The sequence below is a fragment of the Anas platyrhynchos genome, chromosome 1 (genome assembly GCF_047663525.1).
Source record: "Anas platyrhynchos isolate ZD024472 breed Pekin duck chromosome 1, IASCAAS_PekinDuck_T2T, whole genome shotgun sequence".
NCBI lineage: Eukaryota > Metazoa > Chordata > Aves > Anseriformes > Anatidae > Anas > Anas platyrhynchos.
This window is the reverse complement of record NC_092587.1, coordinates 1822842-1850117: the sequence shown is the minus strand read 5'-3', so window position 1 is coordinate 1850117 and position 27276 is coordinate 1822842. Positions and strand designations below refer to the sequence as shown.

At 49.6% G+C, this 27276-nt stretch overlaps 1 protein-coding gene across 5 annotated transcripts in view; it reads left to right on the top strand.

The window, feature by feature from the left end:
* The window catches only part of NET1 (neuroepithelial cell transforming 1), a 44829-nt gene extending 19900 nt beyond the window's left edge, over positions 1-24929 (top strand). For 2 of the 5 annotated variants that reach the window (XM_038186708.2, XM_038186711.2), the window contains exons 2-12: positions 2929-2995; positions 6951-7010; positions 17944-18051; positions 18825-18992; positions 19751-19813; positions 20270-20366; positions 20475-20551; positions 21057-21314; positions 21584-21754; positions 22620-22806; positions 23164-24929. In XM_038186708.2, coding sequence (XP_038042636.1) covers positions 2929-2995; positions 6951-7010; positions 17944-18051; positions 18825-18992; positions 19751-19813; positions 20270-20366; positions 20475-20551; positions 21057-21314; positions 21584-21754; positions 22620-22806; positions 23164-23558 — 1651 coding nt within the window. In that variant the 3' untranslated portion in view covers positions 23559-24929. Of the gene's footprint in view, positions 1-807; positions 909-2928; positions 2996-6950; positions 7011-13914; positions 14074-17943; positions 18052-18824; positions 18993-19750; positions 19814-20269; positions 20367-20474; positions 20552-21056; positions 21315-21583; positions 21755-22619; positions 22807-23163 lie in introns of those variants that run through there. The other 3 variants (XM_038186703.2, XM_038186715.2, XM_038186719.2) reach the window with 3 other exon arrangements.
* The last annotated feature ends 2347 nt before the right edge of the window (positions 24930-27276 follow it).

The following is a 27276-nucleotide window of genomic DNA, read 5'->3' as shown; positions in this document are numbered from 1 at the left end:
GGTCCTATTAAAAAAAAAAAGGTAGTTGGGAAATGGCTGTGATATCAATAAATGAGGGAATTCCTGCTCCCACACCACCAGAGGTGTTGGGAAGAAGCAGTTTCTGGTTTCTACTTTGCCCTTCTCTTGATTGAGTACTCGTAGTGGATGTTGGAGATGTTAACACCCGGCTGGTTGTCCCTGAAGGCTGGCTTTTGGAGGTGCTGTCAGGAGGATTCCCAAGAGACCCCAAGGAAATCCCATTCCGAGGACACCGAGGAGGCCGGGGTGCATCCCACACAATCAGCCCGATGATCCCTACCCCATGGGGAAATGAAATGCTGCAGAGAGGCAGCCCCGTGAGGCACGCTGCCTTCTCACGTGCAGGCCAAAAGAAAACACTGCTTTGGATGAAAATCCTATTTAATGTTTCTCTAATGGAAATGAGATGTGTTGGGTGGTAACTGGAAATCTGGAATAAAATCAGGCTCCTGCTTCCCAGCGAGAAAGCTCGCGCCTTCGACGGAGCTCAGTGGCTCTGCCTGGCTGCGCAGGGCCCAGCTTGCAGATTCTCTCCCTGCTTTTCTAGCTGCAGCCGAGGAAGGTTTAATCAAACTCATAAATTTTGGTCTGGGCAGCTCAGCAGGTTGGGATTAAGCAGCGAGGATTTTTCTTTCTCGTGAGAGAAAAGCTCACTTTTAAACTCTAGCTTAAATTTCAAAGAAATGCACTGCTCCTTCCCAGATTTTTTTTATTTTTTTTCTCTCCCCGAGCGGTATGTACTCTTATAAAGCCCAAAGAATGTTCCCTTCTAGAGGATTCTTCTCCATCCAGCGTCCTAGTATGCGGCTCTTGGAAATGCCACCTTCCTTTCTGGAGCGCTCCCACAGACAAAGCGATGGCGTTAAAAGGTTTTGGCTGGTCCCGAGGTACCGAAAGCGGCGCGGTCTGAGGAATATTTTCCTCTGGGTTTGTGTAAATCGCAATTCCTGCGTATGGCCTTTTGAAAAAGCTGATTTTTTATATATCTCAGGTATTTTATTCATCTATATATTTAGGTATTTATGGTGTATTTAGTATTCTAACCACTCCGAATGTTCCAGCTTCCTGATTTCCCACTGTGGCTGCTGCTCACGTAGCACTTCCGCCTCTCCCAGTGCCACTGCCTCACACAACCCCTTGGCACGGGTAAAATTCTCCCTCAGGGGGTCCCGAGGGGCCGTTGGCCTCCCCCAAAGCCACGGGGATGTGTTTGTTGCTCCTGTTCTACACCACCTCAGGCAGCCCAACAGCTCTCGCTCCCTGTGCAGATCCAAGTATGGCATTGTCTCCTTCAACCCATTAGGACCAGCAGCCCCATTCCTTCACCCCAAACAGGGAGGGAAGGGAGGAGGCTCTCCTTACATGTCATCATCGTGGTTCCAGGTGCCTGAGAGCAGTTTGGGGTCATCTCTAGAAACAAAATTGCTGCCTTCCCTGGGGCAGGAGCACAAAACCAGCTTGGGCATCCAGCACTAGGTTAGATGGCTTCTCAGACAGTACAATATGATGTCATTTGTATTAAAAGGAGTATCCTAAGCAAAGGGCCAGCATGGAAACTCACTTTTGAGGGAAAAATGCTAAAAATCCCACCCGTGTAATGCCCGTAACGTCCAGCTGCCGCGTAAAACATTTGCCTCGTCACCAAAAGCCTCCTGTATTCTTTCCCATCCTTCTTGGAGTGAGCTGCACCTCCCAAAACATTTATCTTGGTGCTCTGCATTGGCTGGTGGAAGCGCAGAAGTATTTTCTGGGTGGTTGACTTAATGTTTTCCAAATACCAATCCGGAACACCGCACCCCGCACAAACCTTTTACAGACAAAATGCTTTTTTCTCTCCTGATACGGGAAAGCTGCTGACGTGAAGCGTTCCTAATACTCCGTGAGGTGAATTTTCAGCAATGCTGGTGTGTAAGTCCTCTGCAACTCGGAAGGATTTGCATTCCTATATCATTTCCAGGTTCTTGGAAAGCCTGGGGGATCTCAGGACAAAGCAGAAAGGTGCAGCTGGAGGGGAGGTGCCTTTTCCGTCTGATTTTTTGACAGCAGAGGGGAAATCTTCTCTCCATTTGGTGATGCAGCTGGCCGCCGTTAAAAAAAAAAAAAAAACCCTGTGGCCCATTTGGGACCACAAATTCTCCGTGCAGAAACCCAATGACAGACAAAAATGTTTCTCCCCACGAGGGCCAGAATAAGCTTTAAAAAATTGTTGCTGGAAACATACCTTAAGTCCACCAGACAGTGAAAGCTGGAACGTAACTTGTTTGCTTAACTCCGTGCGAGCACAATAAATGACTCGCACAAGGCAATTCGTTTACCATTGTTCAAAGAGCAAGGATTAGACAAACGGGCTATTGTATGCATTACTTGCTGGTGGTTTGGCTTTCTTGGAGCGAGAATGACTTAATGAAAGCCCACAACTCAATTCCTGCTCGTAATTTTATGGGAAACTACAAGGCTGCATTGTCCAAGGTGCAGTTTGTTGCTTCCTTTCATTTCAGCTTCATTAACCTTGGAGAATGAGGTCACGATACGATTATCTTTTTATTATTATTATTATTTTTTATCCTTCCTCTTGGTCAGATTTAAAATAATTGGCAGATTTGTGGTCGGAGAGAGAGATCCTTCCCAACCAGCCTGTAGGGCCCGGCGGGAGGGTTCTGCCTGCCTGTTGCCCAGTGCTGCTTACTGTAATAAAACGGGATTTTCGGTCCACCACCTGCAGTTGTCCCAGGGAATACTGGCAACCCTTTGGTCTCTCCTTCCCAAATGCTGCTACATCTTTGTCTTCAAGACTTCTGGGCTAGGAGCTGAAGGCCTACGACACCGTCGAAGCTGTGCAGAACAGACGGAGGTTATCAATACAGCACCCTACGCATCATTTACCTTACTCCTTTTTTCTCCCCGCAGGTATCCTCTGAGACGAGGCAGCTCGTTCACCTTTCTGACTCCAGGACCCCACTGGGACTTCACCCTGGTGAGTAAACCCCTGGTGGTGCTTGTCTTCTTAATGCTCCTTCGTGAAGTCTGCCTTCTGAGGATTTGGAGGCGATTACTCAGCCGAAGGAGGTGCTGGGTGCATAAACGTTGGCCTGTCTTAAAGCTCATTTTCGTGAGCGGCCTAAGCTGACCTGACCCCGCTGTCCTTGGAAGCGGCGATCCCGTCGTCAGCCAGCAAAACTGATCTGGCTGAAAAAGTCCCTTCACCGAAAGGAAAACAAAGAGTTTGGGATGAGCTGAGCCGGCTGACTGCACGAGCTGTGTGGGTGCCAGCCCCGGCACGAGGAAGGCCGTGAGAACGTCTGGGGGTGGGGAAGAGGACAGGAGTAGCTTTTAGGAAGGAAATCCCATCAAAAATCAGCTGGGGCTCCTTGTGAGGGTGTGCATTGGGCCTTGAAGGGCAGCCACGTGCAGATTTGAGGCTGCACAAGCACCAGTCGGTGTGGGAGTAGATAAAACAAAACCAAAAGCTCCTGTAGATGTTTTTTTGCCTGATTTTAGAAACTTTCATCTACAGGTGACTACAGCTACACTGAACTTACACGTTCAAATATTACAAAGCCCTAGAAATTACATGATTTAACACTTGAAAACATTGTGCTCTGTCATCAAAGCCATCTGTGTTTTGGCAGCAGCCCGCAGGCAAGCAAGAAGTGTGCCTTTCCTGGTGTTATTTCTCCCGCATGCATTGCACAAGAGGCTTTTTTCCCCGTGATAACCAACTCCTCGTGTGCCAGGCACAAACAGCAGCTCTTCGTGCTGTCGTTTGTGCAGCTTTTCAGCCCAAAGCCTGCAAAATGTACCTGGCCTGAGTCTCAGGGATGGTCAGTAACGGGGCAAATATCCTTTTGGGTTGGGTAAAGGGAAGAATCCGTGCCTGTCCTGCACAGTCCTAAGAAAAGACAAGCACAATTTGGGTTCAAACATCCTCCGGATGGCTTCAGACTAGGAGCAAGGTTACTCCTGGTCGCTTTCCTCTCTCTTCCTTTTTTCCTCTCTCTTCCTTTCCGTTAAGGAGGATGTGTTTATGAGAAACAGGCACTTGACCAGTGTTGATTTAGCAGTCCCGATGCTGTTTTGGTGTTTTATGACTTCAGGTGAGCAATAAGCAGCAAAAAAAAAAAACGAACTGACTCCTAACCAAAAAAAATTTCCTGCTTTCATGCAAAAGCCCTTAATATACGTAAGGAAAATGAGCTGACGCTGACGGGAACTGCTTGCAAACTGCAAACGAAGCTCCTGGAGCTTTAATCGGAGCCCTTGCAATGTAATTAACGCTCACATTCGTGGCGTTGTTTAGGTCTCCTAAAGCAAGGCACAAAATATTTAGATTCCCCCTCCTGATGAGCAGTTTTGCTGCTTCTCCTTTACAGTACCTCGCTGAGAGCTTAAAACCAGGTCTCACGGTTTGTACATTTTAATAACTTTTCCTAGAAGTAACTTTTTCCACATGGCTGGGCTTTCGTGAGGAGGTGAACGTGGCGCGTTGCTGGCTGTGACCGCCTCAGAAATGCGAGTGAGCGGTACCGTAGCTCTTTCTTTCCTATCGTGTGGCTTCAAAAACCCAGGTCCGAGCAGCCCGACGAGGCAGTTTTCCTGGAATCTGTTTCTGTTCTGGCACCGTGCAGGAATGATACAGCTGGCTCCGGACTCAAAACGTCTACGTTTTTTGTGTGAAACTATCTTGGGCAAAGGAAATGGGGGCCAGCCAATGCAATACTTCTTGCATAAGTCTAGCCGGTTTAAAAACAAAACTTTGGCCTCCCTTTCGTGTCTGGGCTTCGGTCTGGAGCTTTATGGTAAAGCTGTTAATGTACTTTCCTGCATAAGGAACGAATCATATTCCGACCAGAAAGGCGTGGTGTCTTTGTCTTTATTGCAAGTTCCCTTCTGCTAAATAGATGCTAATATCCTCGCCTTACATATGGGAAAAATAATCCGCAGACCAAAAAGGTGTGGTTGTAGCAGGCTTTTATTGTCGGCTTTGGTAAATAACCAACTCTGAATGTTTTACTAAGCCTGAAAAACAAATGTCTGCGTTTGCATATGTTCTCGAGCCTGCCAAAGGTCTGTTCAAAAAGCATGGAGTGTGCTGGGCCATTAATACAGTGACAATGCTGCAAATTTGGTCAGCCATAATGCCTAACGTGAGTTTTTTTTCCTTGGTAGTTAGCAAAGGGACTCGGTGACATGCCAGGGGCACTGTCCTGTCTTAGCTCCAAACCAGAAACACTGCTTGAAGTCATCAGGGGACTTTGAAATTGAATCCAGCTCTTTTAGCTCGTTTGATCAGTTAGGAAAAAAAATCACAAAAACCCAAAATATAAGAAACTAGCGAGGGAGCTTCTGTATTTCATCATTACCTGTGTGTGTATTTCATTTAATTTAATAGTTAAATGGTGGAGTCAGCACGATGTGGACAGGTGAGAAGACTCCTCGGAGCCTAGAAACACTCGGTATGAAAGGACGAGCAAACAAGAGAACAGGTTTCTGAAGCCCTCCAGGGAGGCTGGACATCCCCTCGACAGCATCAGATTTTCAAAGGAACTGTGTAAAGTCGGCTGGCCGGCACTTAAAATAATTTGAATGCTTGTATTCAAACATTTTAAATACACTTAAAATGATGACAAAGCCCTATTAAAGCTGAAACTTTCAAGTTATAGGAATAGATTAATAAATTCTAAGAAAACAGGAATTGCTTCTGACGGAAAGTCAAGCTGCTGGGCTAGCAGAACACAAAAAAAATGGTTTTTTTTCAGTTTTCAGAACAGACTTGTGTTAGTTCCCTCTGCAGCTGCAGAGAGGTGGGTCTTCCCATTTCGGTTCAATGTCTAGTCTGTTAAACAAGTGAACAGCGTGTAGGCCAATATAAAACCACAGAATAGTTTGTTTTCTTTTTCCTCTGTTCGTAATGAAGTGGAAGAAGACGGACTCTGCCCATTCCCTAGTTCTGAACAACAAGCGTCAGGCACAGGCTGAAAACCGAGTGCTTGTTTCATGGGTGACCAATTTATGCTCGTGACCCATGTTTTTTTCCAGGCTGGTACTGGCTAACAGGATGAGTCCGCACTTGGTTTTCCATTATCTGGGTGATGCAAAAATAACGAAGCCCAGATAGCACAGAAATAGCTGGAGGTATCAGGAAGCTCTGTGCAAATCATTGTTCCACTGACTTTTGCTCTTCTTCGGAAAGGAAAATAGCTGAGGGCTGCCCTGCCTAAAGCCTCATCTTTCCTCCACAAACCCTCGTCCTCTTTGAGCCTGTTGCCTTCCTAGCAGGGCTGCCTCAGCCACAGCTGCCTGCTGTGGCCATGTCCACAGCAGGTGATTCAATAAGTGCCCAAAGTGCCCTCACATAGCTGCACACAGCTGTATAACCCGGTGAAAAAATGCTTTCTGCTGGCACTGCCTCCAGGGGAAATCTGTGGACCCTAAACTCACGAATGCCAGCCAGGCTGGGGATCAAACATGGTGAGAATTAAATGTGGGATCTGCTGGTGTCCCCCAAGAGGCATGAAGTCCTACTGATCACCGTGTCTGACCCCCTCGGTACCTAACTCCTTCCAAAAGCCCAGCTTCAGTGCTGGATTGCTGACCTGAGAAACCCTAATGGGCTAAATGAACCCGGGATCATTTCACAGTGGTTGACTGCCACATTCTGCCTTCTTACTGAGGTTTCCTCAAGACTTTACTCATGGTCACAATTACGGGAGTGCAGAGCAACAAACACAGTATATAGGTACATGTATGATCACACAACGAACCTCACAAAACAGCATAAATATCCTTTGTGTTTATGGTCAACCTTCAGATTTTTTCAGCTATTTGCTGGAATAAAGTTCAAAAAATGTCTCTAGACCACGTTATAAAAACCAGAGCTTTCTTTCGGGTTGCAAATCAAGTAACCAAAAGCTTGGTTTCATTTCCTACAGAAAAGGAAGCGCCGAGAGAAGGACGATGACGTGGTCAGTCTCTGCAGCCTGGATTTCAAGGTAACGAAAACATTTTGCTCAACGGGATTGTGCAAGCGTCCCCCCGGTGAGCTGCGGTGGCTTACCCAGGGGAACGGCGCACTTTGGGGTGTTTGCATTTCCCCATCAGCAGCGCAGCGCCGGGCACAGCTGTGTTTGCTCTCGGATACACCTCTGGGGTGGGCTGAGTCTTGTTAGGGATATCCATCACGCTGCTGGCGAGCCCCTGTTTTAATCATCTGAATCCTAAACGTGCCACAGTTGTGGTGTTGTGTGAAATGAATGCATGTAACCTGCACTGAGCAAAAAAAAGGAGATGTTTTCAAGCCATAGGGAGCAAAACCATGCAAAGCCCCCTTCAAATGCGCTTCATTGTCTTGCAAACAAGCTGGACAGGCTGGGTGGTAAATCATTCTTAAGGCTGTGGATTAAAGGGACTTAAAAAATTGAGGGTGGGGACTTGCAGAGCTGTATCTTGGGACGAGATACCAGCTAGGTTTTCTGAACAGGAATCTGCTTCCCGCACTCCAGCTGCCTCGAAGATCTCGCCGTCCGACACTTCTCTGGAGAGGGGAAGGAGATAAATTGTTTGGGGTTTTATTCCCCTGGGAAGTTGCTATTGAGTTGAGAGTTAACAAGTGGGTTTTACAGTTTATTAGGCCGGGTTTTAAAGTCATTTGCTAGTGAGGAATTTCCTGTTTGACCTCAGGAGCAGCGCATCCTCTGTTTGTTGCCACTCGCTCTGCGTTGGAGCCTTGCTTAGCCTGGCTACTGCTGGACTCTTGCCATCGCTGCTTGTCCCGGCCAGCAGGCTAACTCCGGGCTTTGACCTCTCTAATCTAGATCTCCTGCTCCAGATAAGGCCATCCCTGCCATTTCCTAGCAGGGGAGGGAGAAGAGCAGAAAGGATCCTCTGCCGAGGGCTGTGTGACACAGCAGTGCCGATGCCTCTGACTGTGTTGTGGGGCTCCTTTGGTTTCTGAGGTCTTTCTGGTTTTCTGATGCAGATGGGGGCGTTGTGGCTAGGAAAGCTGCCCTCAGGGAAGAGGATTTTCTTTCCTTTTTCTCTTCTTTTTTAATCGGGCTAAGTTGGGTGTTGAACAGAATTGCATGGACTAGGGTTTTCCCACGAAGCCATCGCTTCTAAGGCAAAACTGAAATATCGACAGCAACGTGCTCACCCGCTTTTGAAGAGTTTTAACTGGAATCTTCCAAGGAAAAAGGGAAATCCCTAGGCAATACAGTCAAAGTTCAGACTGCAGCTTTTGTTTAAGCTGACTTTTTACCTTGTTCTTTTGAAAGGGTCAGGCTCTCTGGGATATTTGAGAGCGAGGCACGCCCACCAAACATACTCTAGTAGCCTTGTTGAAAGACATCAACAGCACTGACTGGGTTGTAATTTGCAAGCTTTTTGATAACAACCCTCAAGGTTATTAAAAAAAAAATTAAAAACAATGCAATCAGCTATTTATAGTCACATTTTCAAAACATTTCACCAGCACTTCAGAGTCTCATCACGCACTTAGGCTGCAGAGATTATATTTTGCTCTGTCTAGATTGGATGAGGGTGAATCAGCAGGCTAAAATTGAGCCCCATTAGACGTGGACGTATCTGTTTCATTAACAAAATAAGGTCTCGGTGGAATTTGAAGATAATTTAAGAATGTTATGTATAGGTTAGGTCATACATTGTTTATCCCCGTCTTACCGAGGGGAACTGGTTTTCAGAGTTTGTCAGTATGAAGTGTCAAACTCCACCACGTAGCTCTTACTTCAGCTCCTCTATCTCCCCCAGCAAATAGAGCCCAGCTGCCAAGCTGCTGTTTTGTCACCACGCGTGTAGTAGCAGGGGAGTTTTGCCAGCGTGCCGCCTTCACACTCCTCTCAGACATGCTTGTGCTGAGAAAACCATGATGTTTAAACCTCACACAGTCTAGCTCATCGTTCCACATGCCAGGAAGATGATATGCAAAGTGGCAGGGGAGATCGGGCAGCGCAGATGGCCCGCAGTGCCCAGGCCGTGCCGGTTTGTTTGGGTTTGTTAACCTCCTCCTTGCCCACCACTCAAAAAAGAACCACGTCTCTTAGGCCTGTTAAGCTTCTTCCGTGACATACAGCCTGAAAACCCCTCCAAATATTGTCAAATTACGAGTGGAAAGTTATAACCTGAGACCACGGTTACAGCATCCACTTCCTTCAGCACTGAGCCACCCCTTCTCATGTGCCAAAACATTCCCCATCTCTTTTTGGGGAAAAAAATGAGGTATTTTCTCCCCAGATCACTTCTGGAGCCACACTACAACGTGGGCTACTGATAATTGTCTGGGTAAGAAAGAACGGAAAGTGAATTGCGGTGCAGGGGCAGAAACAAGAACTTGAAGACAGGAATTTGTTAGGCAGATCTTGATGCTTCGAGACTGAGAGTTACTTTTGCATTTCAGGTAGGTTTACGAGCTGCTTTCTGTTAATTGATCACGTCCAGGCTGATTGCACGTTACCCGCAGTTATGTAAGGCGTTCAATGATTCACGGGAGGAAGCAGTCCTGTGTTTTTTGAAGGCGTGTGTCTCTTGGTGTTTGCTAGCAACTGGATAAATACTTTTCAGAACATGACAGGGAAGACACGGATGCGATAGTGGATTTTACCAGAGGCGAAACGAAGCCAAGCTGAGTAATGTGTGAGAATCACGTCTTGTCTGGACGATGTTTTCTGCTGGTTATGGGTTGTCTGTGTAAGGCTTTAGGACGAGGGATTCCACAGAGGAAGTGAAGTCTTAGTGAAGACCCTTTTATGAACCTCCGTGCTGTGTCCTCTCCAAGCCTTACTCACCTTCGGGGCCCAGCTCTGTGAATATTACTCAGCCTGGCTGCGAGAGGAGTCCAGCCCCAACAAGCCCCGGAGTTGTGCTCGTGTTGGCAGCAGAGAGAGGCTGTGACGCTAAAGCTGACAGCGACAATCTTTCCAGGGAAAGCAGATAAAACCCGAATATTTTTACGGTAGGAAATGACTTGGAAGCAAAGAGGAAGGGGGAGAGAGAATCCCCGTGTGTCTGCATTCTTGCTGGTCCAGATCACTCAGAACCATCAGCAAATGTCTTTCCGTGGTCAGAGTCCACAGAAGCAGCTTGGCTCGAGGCAGGGATAACACAGCATAAAAAACACAACTAAATAATGCAAGAAACTGCAGCCCTAAGCTCTGCCTTTAGAACAGATCTCCATAAGCTTGAAAGGAACAACCCAAACAGTCCCGCCCTCCTCCCTTCCCCCTCCCAAAGGCAGAACTGTTCCAGAGGACTTTTATGGCAGTTTTATTGGCGGCTCCTGATTCATGCGAGAACGTGCCCGTGCAGAAGGCACAAATTTGTATTTGGAAAGGAGCTTGGATCAAAAGGAGCATCGGCTGCACCGTGCAACCCCAAAAACAGCAGTTGGCACGTGAGAAGGTTGGGGGGTGAAGTCAACTGGAGCCTCTCTCTTGTTAGGGCAGATGTTGTGTGTAATAAAACCACGGTACTACTCGGATGGTTCCTGGGTTTGGGTGTTGTGTTCATATTAGTAAGATGGAAATCACTTTCCTGGCTTAAGCGCCCAAATTTTCAGTTCAAGGATGCTTGAGGTGCCTCTCCAGAGCTCTGCAAAACATTGGAGGCTCTTTTTCAGCAAAAAAAACGCATCTACACAGCGGGTTTTTACACTGTTGTTGTTTTTTCCACTGGTAACTGCATGATGGAGTTGAATGGCAGCTAATTATAGCGAGCTCCCACCATCCAAAATAAATGCTGGATGCCAGACCGGCTCGTAAACTTTGCAGATGCCCCAATAGTCTCTCGATGGGTCATCGCCTACTTTTGCTCATTTTCCAGAAGACCGCTCCGAATTTGGCTCCGAATATAAATATCTGGGAGTGGAATGTTAAACACAGCTCGGGGACGGTAAACAACGTTGTGTACAGCGGCGGGGGGCTACGTGAAAATGGATGGGAGATGGGGAAATCGCCCATATTCCAGTCCTCGAGCACGTTATGCTGTATATAACATTTTTGGAATAGCTGTAAAGTGAGTTTTCAGCCGGATTTCAGTTCCTAGTAAGCAGGATTTCAGAACGTAGACGCGCGACAATGAAAACGAAGAGGCTATGGCTGGAATGGATGCTTTTCGTTTGGGCCCAGACTTCGAGCCGCCAAAGGGATTAAAATGTCGCAGGTTCTTTCTTTGAAGAAATTGAATCCAGATGTCAGTCACGTCGGAGGCATCCGGGACCTGTGAAAACTGGGAAAAGCGCCCACTGAGGAATAACCCCCTGCCTCCAGGCTGCCGTGGTGCACCAGCTCGGGGGCTTTTCCTTCGCAGCCGGTGGCAGGAGCGAGATCTTTTGTCTCTGGCTCCCCTCTGCAGCAGCAAACATCCTTCCTGCAGGGTTAGCTCTAAACTAAAGTGACCCCAAGTGCCCTGGCCGACGGCTGGGGCTGTGTAACCTAAAATGTGAGGACATGGAGGGTGCTGGAAGGACTCTTCCACTGAACCTAGGCTCAAAATCACATTCCAGGCCTGCAAGGGTTTTATATTAACCGTGTCTGCCCATCGTTCTCGCACATGATTTGCTTGAGTATTGCCAAAAGAGCCAGGACAGCAGGTTGTGAGTGCACGCCACGCTTGGCAACCCCTGGCACTAGCCAGATGCCACGTGTTGTTTAAGCAAGTGGAATATTTTTAACTGCAAAAACTTACCGCAGTCTGGAATCGCAGACCGGAATTCGGATTCATGTTTTCTTAGGAATTCCTCATTTGTTAATCTCAAATGTATTTGCTTTATGATGCTTTGGGGCTGAACTAACAAAATGGCCTGTCAGTACCACCAAGAAAACTTCTGTTTAGCAGCAGTCCTACCCGGAATAACACGCAGGAGCGAAAAATGACGCAGGTATGAGGCTGCCCGGGACGTCGGGTGAGCAGCTCAGCGTAACAGCCCGCCCTTCTCCATGGAAATGAAAACCCAAACCAAAAGCGAGCATCGAACAATGAACGCTGGGTGACTCCTGTCACTCGAACTCCTCCTGGCTCCCTCCCGTGATAGGAGGATTGGAGTCACCGAGGTATTTCGCTCCTAGAAGTGAAAATCCACGTCTGAGTGCAGGGGAGGAATGCTATTAATACCACGGCAGGAGAGCAGGCAGAACTGGTCTGTTACCATCCATGCAGGGTGCAGGGACCGGCCGGGCGGCATTCTCGGGGCTTTGGAGACCTGGTGTGGGTCAGACCCTGCCCAGCAGAGGGACTGGGGAAGGTACAAAGGCAGCCAGAGCCAGGGCAGGGGGTTAAAGGGGCACTGGGAACCCAGAGGGAGATGCTGGTGGGTCGAGAAACATGGCCTGGGGTAGTGGGAAGCTGGGATTGTGGCGTGGAGCGTGTAGGGTACAACTCCAGAAGTCAGGCTCGGTAGCTTCTGCTCACGAGGAACGAGTTTCCTTGCTTTTTCCATCCTTTTTGGCTCTCATCAGAGGATCCCCAAGTCCTACAGCCTCCTAAAGGATAGTTTGCCCCCCTCCCACCCTCACCATCTTCAGCCTTCCCCAGATTTATTCCCTCCGTGTGCTCGGCGCTGCGTGCAGGCCATCAACTACCCACACTTGCACATCTCCACCTCGCAGGTGGATTTTTACCTCAAAACAGCACCTGATCGTAGGTGCACGTAGGACAACACCTTCTGGTCCTAACGAGACTCGTCCAAGAGCTGCTTTGTGTGTGGGGCTCTTCACACCTTCCCTCCCCTGTCCCGATTGTTCAAGGCCTATTTTGAGTTGGCTCTGCACATCCCCAGCTCAGCACAGGGTGGAGAATTGTTCTCAGGGCCCTTTAGAGCACATTTATCAAATCTTTGTCCTCAGATTAGGGGAGAAACGGGCATTTAGACACCCACAACCCCTCGATCACACTCAGGGATGGGTTTTCCAGAGCCACAGGCCCCTGGGTTAGTTGTTGGCTTAAAATTGACTCAACTCGCAGGAAAGAAGGTGACCTGGCTGACCAGCACCTGAAAGACCTCAACTTTCTGAGAACCCTGCTTTGGGCGACCCTAAACATTGCCAACCCCCAAATGAGGTTCAAGGAGCCTGGATTTCCAAGCTTTCCACCCAAAAGATGCAAAGAGGGCCAAAAATCAAACCAAAACAGGCCGGGGGAGAGGCTGACATGACTCGGTGTGTTTCCACCAGCACAGGAGCCCTTTTTTTACCTCAGAGATTTGTGTCGGTGCCAGAAATAATAGGGCTGAACAAACAAACAAAACCCTACAAGGCCTGGGCCTGCTGGGGCAGGCACCCCTGTGAGGAGAGGTGTGGGGGGGCGGAGCGGCTCTACCCCTGCCAGCAGGGCTTGGGGAGCCGAAAACAGACTTAAAAGCACAGGTTTGGGCAAGAATTGGGGTTTTGGAACAGGGAAGGTTGAGGTTGGTTAAAAAAAAAAAACCACAAGTTTGTGGCGGCCACCGCCTCGCGCCCCTGTGGCGGCAGCGAGGGAGAGACCGTGAGGAGAAACATCCCGCCGCCAGCCCCGGGGGGCGGCTGAGCCTCAGCACCACGAATACCAACAGAGAAAAAGCAGGGAAACGGCCCCAAAACCTAAACGCGCCTTTTAATTTGCTTATTTTTAACCCAAAGGGTGAAAAAAAAATTGGAAAAAGTGGGTTTTCCAAACCACTTTCTGTCACAAAACGTGAGGAACGCACCCCTCGCCCCTCACACCTTCACCCCCTTAAAGCAAAACCTCCCGGGCTCCTGTTTTGGGGCGTTTTTTAAGGATTTTAGGAGAAAAAAAGGCAGGGAAAGAGGGGGGGGGGGAGGGAGGGGATCCTGACCGGGGTGTGGGCGTGGCTATGGGAGGGGGGCGTGGCCTTGGGGGCGTGGCCTCGGGTTTGGCCCCGCCCCCTGCGGTGAGGTCGGGGCGCGGCGCGGCGGCGGGCGCAGAGCGGCGGGGGGCGGCAGGGGGCGCGGGGCGATGGTGGCCCCCGGCGAGCTCGGGGGGCTGCTGCCCGTCAAGAGGACGATCCGAGTCATCGACGCCCAAAATCAAGCCTTCAGGGAGCAGGAGGTGAGCCGGAGATGAAGAACGAGGGGAAAAAAAGGGTCGGGGAGCGGGTTTTTGGGGGTCTCGGAGGGGTTTTGAGGGTAAAAGAGGTGGGTTTGGGGGCGGCGAGGAGCTAGGTGGTGTCCGGACCCGCCTTGAGGTGTAGGTTGTGAGTTAAAAATTTTTAAAAAATCAATTTTTTGTTAAAGGTTCTTGCAGGAGGGTCGCTCTGAGGGCGGGGGGTGAAGCGGGGCTGCTCCGGGGGGCTCTCTCCGTGCGCCGTCTCCTCCCGCTGCCAGGATTTTGCCTTATTAGGACCTGGAGCCAAAGCCCAAGTGTTGGTGGCTTTTCTTTTTCTATAGACAGAGTTGGTTTTGAACCCTGGTGTTACCCAGAGAGGGTAATTGCGTTCAGGGGAGGCTGTGGCACGTCTCCTGCAGGGACTGGAGGCAAAGTTCAGCAGCCAGGCAGGGATCAGTGGCACTGGGCAGGGCGTTATTGCCCTGCACGGGGACAAGGGCAAGGGAGCTCCGGGCGGCTCTGTAGCCAGCACGCTGCACACACAGCTCCCACATTAAAGCCCTGGCTTTAAAAGAATCCCATTTGGGCAATCTCCTCCTGCAAAAGGGGAAACGGGTGCTGGGAGAGAAGTGAAATAAGGCAGGACTTATAAATATGAATAAATCGCCTCTGACTGTTAAAATGTGTGGGTTTGGTACAGTGTAACCAGTGTGGTGTGAAGCTGTGGGTCAGGGCTCGAGCGATGCCCCCTGAGCGATATTCCTGGTGGTGCCGGGTACTCATTTGGTGTCAGGATCCCCCAAATTTTGGGGCTGAACACTCCAATTTTGGCGAGCAGCTCCCCAGATTTGGGAAAGGCAGAGGGTGAGGGATTCGCATCAGGCACAGGTAAAGGTGGCTGGGACAGAGGTGAGCTATGCTCAGCTTTCACGTGGATCTTAAAGATAGTCAGGTGGCGATGATTGCAGGCAAGGAATATTCGAGTTGGTGACTTAAAACCTGCTGCATACCAGGTTTAATTAATACGACCTCGGCTGCGTGCGGTTCGTCGATTTGTCACCGAGTTTGTATGTGCTGGGGACGGGGCTGGCATGGGGAGCATTGTCCTCTGCTAAATGAGCCCTGTAAAACCCACTAATTATTACCCAGCGCGGGGGAAAGGTTGCGTGTGTGCGTGCTGCTGGGGGAACAACTTAAGTTTTGTGTGGACGTTCACAACGTATTTATATTCATTTCTAATCAAGAGTCCCTTTGAGGGGGGAAAAAAATGCGAATAGGAGAGCTGTGAACTCCCCAGGGTTTAATTACGTGGGGGCTGTAGTGCTCACCGCTGCTAACTTGTGACGGAAACGTCGCAGACTCGCTTCTAATCCCGGCTGCTGTAAGGAATACGGCGTGGAGACAGTCTGCTCATTGTTTGCAAGTACAGAACTAAAAAAAAAAAAAAGCCCTGAGCCAAAGTTATCCCTAGCATGAACCACGCCGAGGCTCAGCTTACACCGCGGCTGAGCTCGAGCACAGGCGGAGGCTCGCAGCACGTCACCCCCGGCTGAAACGCAGATCACAGGGAAGGTGAGGCTTCTGAGAGGGGGGCTGCCTGCCTCGGATGGAGTGATAGAGTTGGAAGGAGAAGAAGAAACAGATGCAGCTTGCTGGCAACGAAACCATTCCTGTCCCAGACAGGACGGAAAGTGGGATTTCTTTTCAAGAGAGGGGAAACGGCCTTTTGCTGAGCACTTTTGTAGCGCACAGAAGTCTTTCTGTTGGCCGAACACCCCGAGGGAGCACAGGGCATGGACAGAAAACACTGGGGTCTTGCCCATCTGCGAAATTCCTCCCTCTGCAGAGCAGAGGATTGCTCACAAGAGCAGAGCTTTTTGCTCCCAGCCCGTCTCGGTGCCTCCCAGCTGCTCTTCCAAAAGGTCCCGCTGGGACAGGGAGCCTCTTTGTGCCTCCGGACCCGAGCAGAGGCAGGAATGCCCTCCGCCAGGCCTCCTGCATGTGTCACAGATGTGCGGGGAAGGCATCCACACGTGTCCCTTCACACAGACACTGTGTCACTCATTTCACACCGTGTCACTCTATCTCCTTTCTGGCTGTGCTGCCAGAAGGCTACAAAATACCGTAGGAGCATCCTAAAGCACCGAGCTTCTTTCTGCTCATTTTCAGTGTCACATTTTTTCCTTTCCATGCTATTTATACCCCTGGCCTTGCCCGAGCTGTGTGTGGCTCACGCCTGTATGTTTTCTGCTCGCATTCCTGTAGTTTCTTACGCTTCTCTTGGCTCACCTCCCCTTTCTCCCAGTACACGGGTACGTGCTTTCAGAGAACTGAATTACCTCTCCTTTCTCTGCAGCCAGAAACGTCTGTAAGTAATTAAAGTTTCCTCGTTTCCTGAGCACGGCCTGCTGGATAAACCTTTCCCAACCAACGTTTCCTGAGAGCTCGAGGCTGGCAGAGGGGCCAAGTGCCTGCAGCGTCCCTGCTGCTGTGCCTAAACCCTCTGAGGGTCGGGCCCATGCTCAAGGGTGCCCTCTTGGAGCTTTCCCCTTTCCTGCAGCGCCTCTGTAATCCTGAGACTACCCAAACGTTTCGAGCACAGCCTCAAACACCCTTTGAGTGGTGCCGAGAGGTCTTCGTTCTCTGCTTCGGCTTCCTCAGCCCTAACTGGGACCCAGCTCTCGCTGCAGGTTCCTGTTCCCCCTTTCTGCTTTCAGCTCCTGGTGCTGTGCAGGAGCAGAGGCTTCGGGCTCCCAGTCCTGCAACCTCAGGCTGGAGATGGAGATGATAAAAAGTTTGGCCTAAGCAAGCCTTCACCTTCTAGTCTTTGATACAGGAGCGGAGAAACTTAGCTGTAATTAACCAAAAACACCTAATGAAGTTTGGGGAAAGTTTCTAGGGAGATGGGAGTAAAAAAAAAAAAAAAAAAAAGAAATAAAAATAAAAGTTTCTATCAATTTTTCCTAATGAAGAAACTTCCTTGTGCGGATGAGTCACACCAACATCTGCCAGGTGCTTAGGAGCACCAGGGCACCTTCCCTGGGCACGATACCTTGATCCTACAGCCTGATATCTTGATCCAAAATTTGTGGGGTTGTCAGCGTGATGTTAAAACCCGCTCAGAGCTCGAGCACCTGTAGGTTTCCTGGGGACACTTCCTCATTTTTGGCAGCCTTCGGGTCGGGGCAGCGTTGAAAATGCTCCGGGCTCCTGGCGTGGATTAGCAGCGTAGAAAAGCAGAAGCTCTGCCTTTCAGATCTAAACACGGAGATGAAAAACGATGATGAGTCGCTGGGGAAGGGCAGAGCAGGAGGGGGAGGAAGCTTTGTAAAAAACCTTTTGGTTTTAAACTTCATCTGCTTCGAGTGTGCGTAGCCCTCGCAGGAATGTTCAGCATGCGGTCATTTGCCATTTGTTAGAAGAGCTGCTGAGGCCGGCCTGGGCTCCGACTGCTACTTTTCTCTCCAAAATCAAATTAAAATGGAAAAACACATTCTTTTGACAAAGGAAAACATGATAAAAGGGCACAGCAGATCGCAGCTCCATCTTTAGATGAGTCGCCTGCCCTGTCAAGCAGCAGAGTGCTTCGGTCTATTTCTGTTTGAGCCTAATCCTGAATTCTGACGTGGGAGTTATCTTGCCTCTTCTGCACTGGGCAGAGTTTTTTTTTTGCAGTTTAATTGTAGCCCTAAAGTTCAGACAAATATTTACAGCCCCTGCTTTCCATTTAAGATGAATGGCTACTTCAAAACGCTTTCTTTGCAGTGTTTCCCATTCCTTTGGGGTGTTCATGCTTTTTAAACCTGCCTGGACAGCTTGAGAAATGAAGTGGGAGTCACAGCCAGTACAATTTGTTCTCTGCTTTATTTACAGGAGCCAAGCAATAAACGGGTTCGGCCTTTAGCACGGGTCACATCCTTGGCGAACTTGATCTCTCCTGTAAGAAATGGTGCAGTTCGGCGCTTTGGGCAGACAATCCAGGTAAAAAGCAGAGTTTTCTCGTCCTCTGTGGACGTGTGGGGTGATACTGGCTGTGGCAGGGGGCAGAAACAGGCACTGGGATTTCCAGGCAGCTTTTGAAAACCTGTAGGATTTACACAAGGCCAGAAAGCTTGCTCGGGGATGAAGGAGAGTTCAGGAGTTCAGAGGTGGCTCTCTGTGTTTTCGAGGGCTTAGGGAGGGAAGCAGAAATAAACTTCAGATAAGGAGAACGGTGTTGGTAACCCGTCGCAGCCCTTGAGATAAAGGTCTGGGAGCTCGTAGCTAGATAGGAGCGAGCTGCCCTCGCTGCTGAGCGATGATGTCAGGGACGTGTTGCCCGAGGAACCGCCTGTGTCCAGGTGTGATCGCTGCTCTGCCTCTTGCAACACCGTTGCAGATCACGGGAGCAAAGTTCGACAGCCATCTGACTCACCCCAGTATGAGCAGCGTTATGATCCCAATTTATTTACTTCCTCATACCTTGGAAATAGACCCAAGCTTTATCTCCCTGTTCTCCTCCCCAACGCTGCCGCCACTGGATCGATGCGGAGAGGCACATGGAAAAGATTGCCAGGCTCAGGGCCCTCGGGTCCTTCTCAGCAGCCTGATTAAAGTGTTCCTTTATCTGAGGAAAAGTGTCTGGGTGTGTTTTCCTGCCCTGTGCAGCAGAGGAGGATGAAGGATTGGGAGGGGTGTGGGTAATACTGCTGCACTTCTGAACTCTAGGCTCTTTTTTTAAAAACTTTCTTTCTTTTTTTCTTTAATCCCTGCAGTCATTCGCCCTTCGCAGCGACAGCAAATCCCCTGGCTGTGCCCAGAAGTCATGCAGCAGATCCGCTGCTCCCACCCCTCCTAAAAGAAGAAACAGTGTCCTCTGGTCTGAGATGCTAGACGTCAACATGAAAGAATCCCTGAGCACCAAAGAAATCAAGCGCCAGGAGGTAAGAACTGGCAAAAGCAGCAGAGGTTTGGTTCCTTTCCTTGGTGGGAAAAGGATTAGCGAGCATCTGTGGGTGATTGTGCCTTCCTGTGCACCTTCATTTCTAAACCACTAGATTTATTTCGGTGCCAGGCATGGGAAAAGGTAGGCTGCTCTCTCTCGAGTCACTAGGGAGCTCGTCTCCCCAGTTCGACCCTTCAGAGATGCCAAACTTTTTCACAGGGGTGCTCAGCGCTTCTGAAATTTGAGCCCCAGCCACGCTGGTTGCTTTGCAGCAGACCCAAAGTCGGGTTCCTTGTAAAGCCAGCTGTCTTTCTCTCCCAGCTCTTGACAATTGGTTGAGAGCCAAACAGCGAGGCCTTGGCTTGCCTTTTCCCTGTAGTTCTTAGACAAATCTTCTCCTGACAACACAGAAGCTGACTAAAGACGCCTGGGATTTGACCTCCGCGGTTTTCTGGGTTTTGTGCTTTTTGTTTTTTTTCCTACTTGCCTGTGTAAAAGCAGTGATTTAAAAGGTGCTAATATTTAATTTGGCTTGTGCGTGAGCGTCAGAGCTTTCACACAGTTGGAAGTAATGTGGCTTTCTCCAAGCTGGGAAAGCCAGCAGATTTACTCGGGGTTGTCGTGCCCAGGTGGCGTGAAGTGATTCACATGGCAAAAGCGAGGAGACAGTGTAGACATTATGTTAGCTGAAAAGCTCCTTTGGAGGAAAACAGGGATTAAAAATGACCCTCAATGCTTTTATCCCCCTCCTCACAGGCCATCTATGAAATGTCCAGAGGAGAGCAGGACCTAATTGAGGACCTGAAGCTTGCCAGAAAGGTGAGTGGTTTTTTCCTGCAGTCACTAATCACATTGCAGATAATTAAGTTTACTTACCCCTGCAAACATTACACATCGGCTGCGTCAGGCCCAGAATCCACCTTTTGGAAACTCTCCTGGAAAGTTGAAGCAAGCATTTGTGCTACCAGTGCTGCTTTGATTGCAACAAATTCGGCCCTAAAACAATCAGGCTTTGCAGTCCTGCACAGCTGGTTGGGGATCTCCTCTCCCAGATGAGAACAGTTCAGGCAGGAAAGCCCTTCTCCTTTTTAGGCCTTGATGCCTTGATACAGAGTTGTTAAAATGATGTTGTAACGTCACCCAAGTCAATGTTACTGTTTCGGCTTCACTTCAAATCTGTCCTGCACTTGATACATCCCCCGGGTTTATATTTATATCGTCAGCTTTTAGCTGGGGGAGATCTGAATCCATTTTAACACGGACTTCCTTTGACAGGCTTATCACGATCCTATGCTGAAACTCTCCATCATGTCCGAGGAGGAGCTCACCCACATATTTGGGGACCTGGATTCTTATATTCCTCTGCATGAAGGTAAGAACAACCGGATACATTGACTAGGAGTTGCACTCGGTGCTTTCTCACATCGGAATAGTTTTTTGGGGCATTGTGGCAGTTCCTAATTCTGCGTTTCAATTCCAGACTTGTTGGCAAGTTTAGGAGAAGCAACAAAACCAGATGGAACAGTGGAGCAGATTGGGCCCATTCTCGTGAAGTGGGTGAGTACAGAACTCGCAGACACCAGGCTGACAATGATTATGAGCTTAAAGAACATTTAAAGCTGGAAGCTGAAAAGCTGCGGGCTTTTGTGGCCTTGAGTGAAAGATTGAGGCGGAAATCCTGACTGCCCCGAAAACAATGGGACTCTGTCAGCTGTAATGGGACACAATTTCATCTGGGAGACTCGCACTAGTGCGACTGCAATTACTTACTGATTTATGTTTGAAATGTCTACATTGTCCGGACTGTTAGCAACTGATGTGAGCTCAGTAGTGCTGTTGCTGTTAATCTCAAACATCTGAACTTCAAAGGCACTGCATGTAGGACGCCCTTGTTCTCCTCACAAAAGGCTAGCTGCATATACAGGATGATCTGTTAGCTTTTTTTTATCGGGCCCAGATATCTCAGTGAGGGAAGTAGAACTCCCCGAACTTGACATGTTAATGTGATTTGGTTTTCCTGCATGAAATTTGACTCTTCAATGCTATTCTTCTCCTCCTGCAGTTACCGAGACTCCATGCCTACAAAGGGTACTGTAGCAATCAGCTGGCAGCAAAAGCGCTTCTGGATCAGAAGAAACAAGACCGGAGAGTGCAGGACTTCCTTCAGCGCTGCCTCGAGTCTCCTTTCAGCCGCAAGCTGGACCTCTGGAGCTTTTTGGACATTCCTCGAAGTCGGCTGGTCAAATACCCGCTGCTCCTCAAAGAAATCCTGAGGCACACTCCCAAAGACCATCCTGATATCCAGATCCTGGAAGAAGCCGTAAGTAACAGCAATTTCATGAGCATTGTTCTGACAGAGCCATGTTGTTCTAGAGCTCCAGAAAGCTTCCTTAAAACCCCAGCAATTTTGTGGGGTGGCTTTCTCAGATCACATAAATCTGTGACAGTAACCCCTTGTGAAAGCAAATGGGCAATCAATCCACGTGGACTCCATCACGGGGAGGTTTTAAATAAAATAACTACATAAAAGAAGTTATATACGCAACCATAGGTCCCTGTCTAATAATCTATAAATGTTTTATTTTTCAGATATCTATAATCCAAGGAGTCCTCTCTGACATCAACTTGAAGAAGGGGGAGTCAGAGTGCCAGTACTACATCGACAAGCTGGAATACCTGGATGAGAAGCAGAAGGACCCAAGGATTGAAGGCAGCAAAGCTTTGCTGTGCCACGGGGAGCTGAAGAATAAAAATGGGCATGTAAGTCCCTCGTGTTCATGGTAATTAATTCTCAGGTTTGAAAACCTTCCCTTAAAGGCAATTTGAAACTCCTTGTGGTAGCAGGACCAGGAGCCCTTCCATCCCCAAGGTTAGCCTAGACAATTACCTACGCTTTAAAAAGCCGAGGAAAAAGGACCTGATGGCAGGCTGCATTGCAGGCTGTAAGGGAAAGTTTCCTGCTGACAGTTTTACAATTGGCCTTCAAGGAGCTGGAAAATAATTAGCACAAAATTACCTTAGAAAGTGCGCTCTGTGCTCTAGCACTCCATCAAAAGGGATTTCCTGCTGCCTGTTTACTTTCAGGTGCTCTGACATTCCCCATTGTGGAGGCTGGCGCACAGCTCTTCCAAACAAAAGTGTTCCTGCAAAAGCCTGTTTGGCTTTGAGATGAACTGCCAAGAGTTTATCTCCTCCTGCAGCAGCGCTGAAAGACCCTGCTGTACTCCAGGCTTTGCTGCCTTTTGTCCTGGCTTACAGGAGTAACCTCAGTTTAAAACATCAAATCTTTGTGTTATTTTATTTTTCGGTTGGCTGTTTTGAGGTTTTTTGTTTAATTCAGCCATTACGCTGCAGGACACATGAAGCATTTTGTATAGTCAGCAAACAAACTGCTTCTAATTATCCCCTCCTTGCCTTCTGCAATCATAAATCAATTCTGAAGGCTCACAAAATAATAAACCTGATGGTGTAAGCGTTGTACATGCTGAGTTACTGTAACCAACTGTCAGGAAGCTACCGTGGGCGTGAGACTCGAGCTAAGGTGGCCTTGAATTCCAGAGGGTGTGTTATCGCTTTGCATAGAGAACAAGGCTTTGCTCATACTTGGATATGTTTTCCCTTTCAGAAACTCTACGTCTTCCTCTTCCAAGACATCCTGGTTCTGACCCGGCCGGTGACTCGCAACGAGCGCCAGTCATACCAAGTGTACCGCCAGCCCATCCCCGTCCAGGAGCTGCTCCTCGAAGACCTGCAGGACGGCGATGTGAAAATGGGAGGATCCTTCCGAGGAGCTTTTGGCAATTCGGATAAAGGTACGGCCCAACCCCATCTGGGGATCCTCACTTGGCGGTGAGGACAGCAGATCTCCATCAGGATGATCCCAGCAGGCATGTGCCGTGTCTGCATCCACCTTTAGACTCGCTGCTGGGCCTTGCAGTGTTAGATCTGGTGCCCATAAACTTTCATACGGCGCCTCGCGGTTGGAGCTAAAATTAGAAAACATCTATTTCAGTGCGACCAGGCTGGGTTTTTTTTGGGGAGAATGTTTGTAGGATTTTTGAACGCTTTCCCCGAAGCGGAGCGGGTCAGGCAGGGCCGCTCGCCTCGTGCCTGAATCTCTAAATACCGAGCTAGGAACTGATCTGCTTTTTCCTTTTGTTTACCTCCAGCTAAAAATATCTTCCGAGTTCGTTTCCAAGACCCCTCCTCGGGCCAGTCCCACACGCTGCAGGCCAACGACGTCTTCCACAAGCAGCAGTGGGTCAACTGCATCCGAACCGCCATCGCCCCCTTCCAGCGGACTGCAGCAGCCGCCGCCGAGCTGCCGGAGCTGCCGGAGCTCAGCGAAGAGACGGAGGAGAACAACCCCTCGGTGCCCAACGTCAGGGCGCAGAGGAGGCAGTCCGGTGTTACGGAGATGGAACTGGACGAGAGCATGGCCGAGTGCGGCTCCGTCCTGGACTCGGAGGAAACCAAGAGCGTGAAAACGCACAGAACGCTCGTGGGGCACAGGAAAACGAGGGAGAAGCAGCTGAGCAGCAAGCGGAAAGAAACGCTGGTGTGAAGAGCCCGGCGGAAGACTGTTTATTTATAAATACCGTGTACATTTTTCTTGTCATGTGAGCATGATTGGATTTGCTCTTCTGAACAGAAGTGTCTTTTTTTTTTTTTTTCATGTTGTAATGGCAGCTACTGGTATACAGTTAACACTGTTGAACTGGAGTCTGTTTTTTCCTAAAGCAACCACTCTTGACCCTGTTTTTATGCTCTTAGTCTGTGATTCAGAAGCCCTCGTGGTTTTTTTTTGACTGCTTCTGGCAGATTTTTTTTGAAGAGCACACCTTGGTTTCTGAAAGATTGCCACGTGGTGATTGAGGCTGGGAAACGGGAAACCCAAAGCAGAAGTTGGTGCCCTCACCACGAGCCTGGTGGCGTCCCACTGCAGGGGAACACTTTGGATCCGTGCTGCAGGAGCCCTTTTAAAGCGGGCCCAAAAGCTGGAGTCACATATTTTTTGTCTCAAATAGTGCATGTTTTGCAGTGTCTGGTTATCACCACCCATGTGACTTTCCATCCTTTATTTTTTTTAAAAAAGACAAAAAATCAGACCCCAGGTTCAACAGGTTCTCAATTTACCTACTGGAATCTTTCCTCCTGGTGTGTTCATTGTACATTCCTCATTTTTCACTCATGTAACCTGCCGCATATTTAATTATTTTTTTTATTAGTTGTTTTTGTTTCAAATACTTGTTTGGGGTTTTTTTTTGGGTTTTCTTTTTTTTTTTACTTTTGTATTTTCGTCACCTTCAGTCTTTCAGACTTGGCATTTCCTTTCAAGTACTTGATCCTTCTTGTTCAGAGGCGCACGCACGTTAACGTTAGCACTGCGCTGAGCTCTGGACTCCTGAAAGAGAACTGCGTTGTACGGGGTGGGTAGGAAAGGTTTTTGTAGGCACGTTGCAAAGGGTTTGGGGAGGGAAGAAGAGCAGCAGCTGTAGAGGGGAATAGCAAGGGAGTGAAAGTAGCTTTTGTAGTTACTGTTTGGTGAAAAAGAAGCCCCTTCCATGGGGGGGGGCAGGCTGGAGGCAGCCGAGAGGATTTTGCATGTGGTAGAAAGGTAGAGAAGGGAAGCGTCTGCGGCAGAGGAGATGGGGAGAGGGAAGAGGTAGAAGTGTACATAGTCGTAAGGGCGGCCCTGCCGCCTTCTAGCAGTCCAAAGAATTGGTGTGAGAAGCCAGCTGGGAGAAACAAAGCGCTACCAGCTCCGCTCGAAGCCAAATTGTTGTCCCCGCGCCGCGGGTGGCTGCGAGGGTTCCCGTCCCTCGGTGCGGGAGGTGGGAGGAAAAGGTGTACATAGACACGAAGCCGTGTGGTTCTCTGTAAATGTCTTGTACAGTTTCGATTGCCAAGTACAATTAAATTTGCGACAGCCTTCTCCTCGTCTGGTGTGAGTTGTTTCATGGGCAGGGCACCCGAAATGCAATCGGGGTTATCGGGCTGCGGTACGGGGAAGCGGAGAAACCCTGGGCACCTGGCTGGGCCCCGGAGCCCTAATGAGGAAGCTGTGGGTTTCTCAAAATCCTCTTTTTGGTCACGATTCCTCTTTTTTTTTTTTTTTTTACAATGAGGCCCAGCAGGACACGAGCCAGGGCTTTATGGCTGGCGACAGGCGGGCACTGGGAAAGGGCACAGCTCCCTGAGTCACCCTGCTGCTTCCCTGGGCTTTCAGGGGAAAAGGGAGCAGGGGTGATGGTCACTGCCCTGCCCTGCTGGTGGCACACCAAGTCCTCGCTGCTTCCCTGGGTGTCCTGCACGTGTTTCTCTTCATCCTGAGCTCTAATTACCCGAGTATTAATCGTCCTTGTTCCTCCTGCGTGCTGTGAAGTGATACCGTGCGGCTGCCCACGGAAAGAAACCAGCTCTACCCACACCAACCCACACTTCTTCAAACACAGAACTAAAGGAAATTACGTCGGATCCCAAAAACAGCTCCCAAACCACCCCACAACCCCGGCGGGGAAAAAGGTGTCCCTGTTTAGTGAGTGTTTAGAAATAAATCCCTGAGCTGGAGGAGAACGTGGCTGGACAGGCCTGGGGAGCACCCTGGGGAGGCTCTCCGGAGGCGAATTACGAGTGGTGATGATGAAATCACCCCGAAATCACCCCAAAATCTGCGGGCTGCCCGCGTAGGGCACGGCTTTGTGTTTGCCTCCCCATTTTCGACCCCTGAATTTGACTTTGAAGCTGGAGGGAGGCTTAGGAGCGAGGCGCCTTGAAGGAAAGCTCCTTTTGCAGACCCACACACGCAAAAAAAAAGCTTCGGGGAGCTGCGGGGGCACACGGCTCGGCCTCAAAGGAGAGGAAATCCTGCGGTGAGGCGCGGACAGAGCTCGCTTTGCTCTTCACGCAGCCGAGACTTGGCCGCGAGCCGCCTTGCCCCCGCTCGGCGCTGGGCCCGCGCGCTCCCCGGGACAAAACCGCAGCACGGCCGCCGCCTCCGCCCTCGCTCTGCTAGACTAAACACGCCGGGGCTGCCTGGCTGCCAGCAGGTCCTGGCCCTCTCTTCTTTCTCCTTCTTCCTCTCCTTCTCCTCCTTCTCCCTCTCCTCTCCTTCTCCTTGTCTTCTCCCTCTCCTCTCCTTCTCCTTGTCCTCTCCCTCTCTCTCCCCCTCTCCTTTCTCCTTCTCCCTCTCCTTCTCCCCTCCTTCTCCTCTCTTCTCCCTCTCTTCCTTTCTCCTTCTTCTCCTCCTCTCTTCTTCGTTCTCCCTCTCCTTCTCCCTCATCTCCCTCTCCCTCTCCTCCTCCTTCTTCTCCTCCTTCCCCTTTCTCATCTCCCTCTTCTTCTCCTTCTCCTTCCTCTCCCTCTCCTTCTTTCTCCTTCCCTTCCTGTCTTCTCTCTCCCTCTCCTTCTCCCTCTCCCTCTCCTTCTTTCTCCCTCTCCTCCTCCCCTCCTTCTCCTCTCTTCTCCTCTCTTCCTCTCCTCTTTTCTTCTCCCTTTTCTCCTTCTCCCTCTCTCTCCCTTTTCTCCTCCTTCTCCTTCCTCATCTCCTTCTCCCTCTCCTTCTCTCTTCTCCCTCTCCCTCCCCTCTTTTCATCTCCTTATCCTTCTCCTCCATCTCCCTCTTCCTCTTCTCTCCTTCTTTTTCTTCTTCTCTTTCCCTTTTCTCTTCCGTTTCCCCTTTTCCTTCTCCTTTTCTCCTTCTCCCTCCCCCTTTCCTCTTTCCTTCTCTCTCTCCTTCTCTTTCTCCCCCTCTCCCTCTTCTTCCTCTTCTCTCCTCCTTATCCTTATCCTACACCCCTGCCCCGAGCACCTCCCCAGCACCCCAACCCTGCTCTGCTCCACAGGGACACCTGGCAGGTCCTTTTGGGTTAGAAAAACACAACTTTGGGCATGCAGACCCCGTTGTTTGCTCCCGTTTTTTGGGAAACCTCACCAAAACCTCAACCACAAACCGCAAAAACTCGTCGGGGAAAGCAAACCCAGACACATCTGCGCTTGTGGTACAAGCCACATGGGTCGGGATAATTCATCAGGATGCTTCCAAACATTCATTTTGGGGATTTTTTTAGCCATTTTGGGGGGTCAGACCGCCTTAAGGCAGATGTTGGGGTAGGGTTGAGCAGCAAAACACCGCACGAGACTGCGACGCCCATCAGCGTCCTCCCCCTGCTCCATCAGGATTTTATGGGCCAGCAGGCGGGTTGAGGAGGTTAATTAGCCTGCCGTGCTAATGAGGTTGTAATTAAGTATGGTCAAAATCAAGGGCTGGCCCGACCTCCTCC